This window comes from Myotis davidii, unplaced genomic scaffold (genome assembly GCF_000327345.1).
Source record: "Myotis davidii unplaced genomic scaffold, ASM32734v1 scaffold1059, whole genome shotgun sequence".
Taxonomy (NCBI): Eukaryota; Metazoa; Chordata; class Mammalia; order Chiroptera; family Vespertilionidae; genus Myotis; species Myotis davidii.
Window position 1 is genome coordinate 477851 of NW_006290038.1, and position 6019 is coordinate 483869.

At 59.6% G+C, this 6019-nt stretch overlaps 1 protein-coding gene across 1 annotated transcript in view; it reads left to right on the forward strand.

Annotated features, from left to right (window-relative positions):
* NOS1AP (nitric oxide synthase 1 adaptor protein) overlaps positions 1 to 6019 on the forward strand; it is a 64000-nt gene that overhangs the window by 25593 nt on the left and 32388 nt on the right. Inside the window, exon 2 of the mRNA XM_015563557.1 lies at positions 5609 to 5698. Within this exon, the coding sequence (XP_015419043.1) occupies positions 5609 to 5698 (90 nt within the window). The remainder of the gene's footprint in view (positions 1 to 5608; positions 5699 to 6019) is intronic.

A 6019-nucleotide genomic window follows, 5' to 3' on the forward strand; every position in this document is an offset into this window, starting at 1 on the left:
GATAACACTCCTCCCCACGACATGCTCCCCCATAACACTCCTCCCCCCCATGTGCTCCCCCGATAACAGTCCTCCCCCCGACATGCTCCCCCCATAACACTCCTCCCCCGACATGCTCCCCCATAACACTCTTATCCCCCATGTGCTCCCCCAACAACACTCCCCCAACAAGGGGAGGAGTGCCTCAGGTGGCGAGCAGGTCAGGTGCCCCTGAGGGGAAGGACTTCTGCGGCATCAAGGTCACTGCGTGGGTGTCAGCTCATAAACAGGGACACAGACTGTGCCAGCACTTCCTTCCTGTGGGGCCACTGGGCAGACGCCAGGGGGAGGCAGGGCGGAGGAGCGTGGAGTGGACCGGGCCAAGGTGAGGACGGCCAGCGTGAGCGTCGGGTGTGCGGCTCTGCTGTCCTGAGGCTCTTCCTGCCTGGCCCACGGATGACCTTCATCTTCTCATGGGTCGTGTTCTCCCAAATGGTCTTCGTTCCACTCGCGCTCCCGGGAACCTCGGGTGGTTGGCGGCTGGCCAGACAACCAGGCTGATGTGGGGGCGACTGACTCACTGCTCTCCAACCGGAGCGTGTGAAGCGACCGTCTCTCGGGGCCACGTGGCTCACCCCGTCCTGCCAGGTGGCCCTCACCTTCTGTGGGCCCATCCTCCTCTCACACATGGAGACACACGGGTGGCTTTTTCATGGAATGACAGTGTCTCTCGCCTCTGAAGAGCAGAGCCGTTTCTCCTGGGGTCTTGGGTCCCTTGTGCATTGGCCTGCACCGAGGCCTTGGCTGTGTTGCCTGGCGCCTGGCGCCTGGCGCCGGGCGCCGGGCGAAGCTGCTTGTGACTGTGCCTGACGTGGGAGCCCGCTCTCCATGGTCCTTCCACCATTCAGTTCTCTTCTTGCTCCAGAGCACATGACGGGGAAGCTGGCTCTCGTTCAGCCTTTCCCAGCTGTCGGTCAGGAATCTTGGGTCCCGGGGTGAAGGGCCCCCTGGAGGGGCAGGGGTCACTGAGATGATGCCACCTCGGCTCAGCCTCAGCCACGACAGATGCCATGAGCCTCTGGTTGGAGGAGACTTTCAGAAGGAGCTGATGGGAACTTGCCCAACGCCAGGGCCCACGGGAGGGCAGTGGGCGTGGTTTCTCTGGGGATCTTCCTATAAGGTCAGCCAGCGTTGGCTCATGGGCAGGAAGAAGCGAGGTTCCTGTCTGGTGCAGGTGTGGCAGGTGGTGGGGGCCCGGAGCCCCATTGCCACCGTGCTGCGTGGTCTCCGTGGCTGTTGTCCTGACTTCACATTTTCCCCCGGCCGTGCTGTCTCTCTTTTATCTGAATTTCAGACAGGCCAGTTCTCCGCTCTGTCCAGATCGATTGCCTTGCTTTGGTTACTTCAGAGCTGGCTGTGCACTGTCCCTGGCTGCCTCCTAGCCTCATTTCTGACCACACCCGTGCCCGTTTCCTGCGCAGGATGCGGGCTGTTTGCACTCATGAGGTCTGCAGATGGATCTGGAGCCACTGCGCCCAGCCTCCCAGCCCTCTGCGCCCCTTCCTGGTCTCCCTGCCAATCCCTGGCCCTCCGTCCCCTTCGTCACAGTGTTTATGATGCTGGGCCAGGATGGCCACACACTTGTCTTTCTCACTTGTCTGTTGCCTGGGAGATCAGGGACCACATCTCCTGCTTTTTGCATGCTCTGTGGTCAGGAATGACTCCCTGTCCCCCTCCTGGACCGTGTGGGATGCGGGTGCTGCTGGGAGAGTTGATTCAGTGCAGCCCTGACGCTGGAGGCATTGGGTGCTGTCTGGTCTGTCCTCTCCCCACTGAGTCCACCTCTGCTCCCCTCAGAGCTCCTTTCCCACCTTGGTGTGTCTTCAGGTGGACACCTCAGTGGTCTCCATGTCTCATATCCACGGCTCACTCTCAGCTCGAGGCGTGTTTGCCCATAGGCCAGGCCCACGAGGTCTGCATGGAGAGCCTGACCGTAGTGCCTGCCTGACCTGTCGCAGGGCTGGCTGATGGCTGACGTTCCAATGGCTGATGTTCTGGCGTTCTGACAGGGATGACGTTCTGACGGCTGCTGAGTCAGGGGTGCAAACCCGCTGGGTTTGACACGGTCAGTGACGAAGGAAGAGTCCAGGCGGTGGGTGTGTCGGTGACGTTTGGTGGTCCCATGGGACCTTCCCTCCGCTGTGAGCCTTGTGGTTGAGGTCTCTCCAGGGCTCAGGGCGGGAAGGGACAACCGGCGGCCCAAGGGTCTCACCGCCTGGGACGGGCTCTGGGGTTTGTGCCCATGTGGCCGAGCACACACGCATGGACTCTCACCCTTCCTGAGCTGGGTGTGCGGGACTGACCTAAGCTCTGTGTTCTGTCTTTGAAGAGACTCCCTCACATCCAGAAAGGCACCCAGGCTGTTTCTGGAGTTGCCACCAGACTGCACGATAAGCACGTGGAGGGCTGTGTGGGCGTCTCCGTGAGACAAGGCGACTCAGGCTGGGGGGTGGGAACCGAGGAGCCACCAGTGTCCACGTCCGTTCCCTGGGCTGCGTTCCGTGGCTGCTGTGAAAGTGTCTTGTCCCGTTTTATCTAATCGTCTGCTTTGCCTGCTGTGTCCAATTTCACAAATATGGTTCCCTCGTCCCATGGCCACACGGCCTGGCTTGTTCTTCCATTTTCTTGAGGAATTTGCCTGCATCTGAGATTGTTTTTCTTAGCTGAATGCCAAAAATCATTCACACTTACTTGCAATTATGTTAAGTTCTCAGCATATAAACCCATGAAGTCAGAGGCTTTTAGAGGGTGTTAAGAAGCATTAAAACATGGATGTGCCTGTGGACTGGGCTGCAGGGGATCTTCCTGAGCGCGGTCCGGCTGCACCAGGCAGAGGGGTCACGCTTCAGAAAGAAACGCCACGCTTGCCTTTATCCCCATTTATTTGTAATTTTTAAATTCTGCACTTGTGATTGTGTTTTTCTGCTAAGAAATGAAGGCCCCTAAACAGCCTGTGGGTCCCCAGTCCCCAGCATGCGTGGCCCAGCGGCCTTGTGCAGGTCTGTCCCTCGGGGTCCCTGTGGCTACTCCCTTTGAAACTGTGGCGATGTGGTTTCCATGGAAGCAGTGGCGGGGGGTGTGAATGGGGCTCAGTGACCACAAAAGTGTCTCCTGGCCAGTGAGGGCCTGGCTTTCCCTGTGAAGTTGCCACTGGCTGTGTCGTCAGCACTGGCTGGGCAGAGACACCAGGGCTGAGAGGCGTCTGGGAGGTGGGGACAAGGAACTAGGGAGCTGGGAGACACTGGCGTCCAGCCACGTTCTCACTGTTGCTTGCTCGCGTGTGTGCGCGCCTGGCACCTGCTGGATCTGAAGCCGTCCCCTCGCGGCCTTGCTGGGCAGCCCAGCAGTTCCAGGGCAGCCCTGGGCGCTGCTCAGACCAGGCCCTTGGCCTTGGTCCTCCTGGTCGTGGTTCCAGGACTTGCTTGTGTTGTCCTCACGGTTGAGCCCTGCGGGCTCTATCTGTCCTGGCTGTGGGGCTCGGCCTGGCCAAGCAGGCACATGAGGTCGGCCTGGCAGCATTGGGGAAAGAGCAGACTGTGGGCACAGACTCCAGGGCGAGGCTGCCTGAGCCACCGAGGGTGGCACCCCCGCCTGTTTGTTCTTCAGCCCCAGCAAACCCGAGCCGACCGATTCCTCTCCTGCAGGACACAGGTGCTTCCTCCCGGGCACACCTGCCCCTCGCGCAGCAGGGCTGGGGAGAGGGAGGGCTAGTCCCGAGAGCCTGGCTCTGCTTCCCTCTCACTCCATCTCTGGTCCCTTCACCTCGTGAGCAGAGAGGGCGGTGCCCCAGGGAGGCGTGATGGCTGTAATACATGGGTTTTGAATACAATGGGTGTTTCAGAAACCGATTTCCTTCCACGTCTGTGGTTTGCAGCAGAACCACAACCTGGTTGGAGAGGGCTGGTGACACCTGGCCTCCAGGCAGGTAGGGTAGATGCTGTGTCCGGCTGGAGAGCCCAGGCTGCTTGGGCCTCCTGTGGCCCCTTCACTCGGAGGCCGTGCCTAGCACCCCAGCTGTGAGGAGGGACTCCTGTGGGGCTCTGTCCCTGGGGCTTGGTGTGCCCTCCAGCGGTGCTTCCCCAGGGGGTCCCGCTTCCCACAGACCCCCATGCGCACAGGCACCTTCAAGTTGCTTCCAGTTCTGAAAATGACGTTTAGTTGCATTTTGAGTTTTTAAGGTGCGGGTATTTAAACACTTGGCCAAGTTGTCAAAATGCAAGCTATAGACAGAGTTAAGGTTTCAGGTACACAGGTTAGGAGCTGGCGGGATCCAGCCTCTTGCCAGCCATGGGTGAGGATCTTGACTTACAAATGGTCCTAGAGACAGTGGAACTGGAAGGGGGGTGGCCAAACAGGCCAAAGAGTTGGTCACCACAGGGCCTTCTAGAAATCGAGATGGGTGAGGGCCTGCTTTGTCGGCACCTGCTTCTAAGACCAGGGAGGTGGCACGGTGCCTGCAGCATTGCACTTCTGTCTGCTGGTGGACTTCATTGCCAGGGAAGGGGAAGAAGAAGGATGTGGAGGAGACGATGGCACCACCAAGCACTGGCCCGTTCAGCGGAGATGGGTGGATGGGATAGACTGGAGCCAGGGTGGGAAGCGCTAAGCTGAGCTCGTAAAGCCACAGCAGTAAGAGTCACAGCCCAGGATGGCTTGGGCTTCTCTTGAGATTTTCAAAGTTTTCATCTTGGTGGGGCATTTGGTACATTCCTATCGACACACTAACGAGAAATGATTCGGTCTTAGAGGCACAGGCAATAAGCCGGAGGCCCCTGACCAGCTTGGGTGCTGGCTGTTGGGGAGGGCCGGGGAGGAGGGCCTGTGGGCTGCAGTGCAGGTCTTGGCTCTGGGGCCCATTTTATTATTTTTAATCTGTAGCCCAGATGTTTGATAATGGAGTTTGGCAGGTGAGTGTTAGGTAGACACCAAGGTGGGGACCAGGTGAAAATGGGTAAGTGCTCCGAATGAGGTGCAGTGAGGAGAATGTAGAATTATGCCACCAGTTGTGAGTGTGTGCACAGTGTAGGAGGTAGGCCACTGCGACAGAACTGTGGATGGAGTGGGGCTGCGCCGTCTGCAGTGCGGGCGCTGGGCTGTGCTTAGAGGGGCTCAGAGGGTGGGGTTGAGGCAGGACCGTTGCTGGTCAGGTTTCTGTAGACTCTCCGCCCCAGGCCTTCAGCTGACAGGCTGTGGGTGATGTGGAGACCCACCTGCAGATAGAGGCCTTGGGAATGGGACTGGAGAGGGGCACAGCATGCATGACCTTTCGTGTGTGCAGCCCAAGGGCAGACTGGGCCACTCGGGTCTTCCTGAGGCCGAGTCACCTGGCGGAAGCGGCAGTAAAACCGCAGGCGGAGCCGCTGAGGGGCGGTGCTGGGTTCCCAGGAGAGTGTCCACGTGGGCAGGACGATTAGGTCCATCCGGGGCCCTGCCTGCGGGCTGAGCAGTGAGCCGGTGACCGTTCAGGGTTCCTGTTCTGACCCAGAGTGCCCGTGTCCCTCGGGCTCTCTCTGGGCCTCTGTCCATCCTGAGTCTGATTGTCCGCATTGCTGTTCCTTCTCTCCTGCAGTACGAGTTCAAAGCCAAGAACATTAAGAAGAAGAAAGTGAGCATTATGGTTTCAGTGGACGGAGTGAAAGTGATTCTGAAGAAGAAAAAGGTAGGACCTCTGAGCCGGGAACTGGTGAGGGGGGTCACAGGCCCCTTCCTGTGGGTCCCGCTCTGGATGGAACCTCCTTCCCTGCCGGTGGACCGCCCCGCGGAGCCGGGTCAGGCAGGCCGTGGCAGGTCAGCCCGTGTTGTGGTGGCTGGCGTCCTCGCCTGTCATCCTCGCGCCCCCAGCACACACTGACACCTTCACCTTTGTGCCTGGGTCTTGGGAGAGATCATGTCCTAGTGAGGACAGGCCAGCTCGGCGGGTAGGACAAGGGTGGCAGGGAGAGTGAGGGGGGACAGGGAGGGTGAGGGGTGGTGGGGAGGG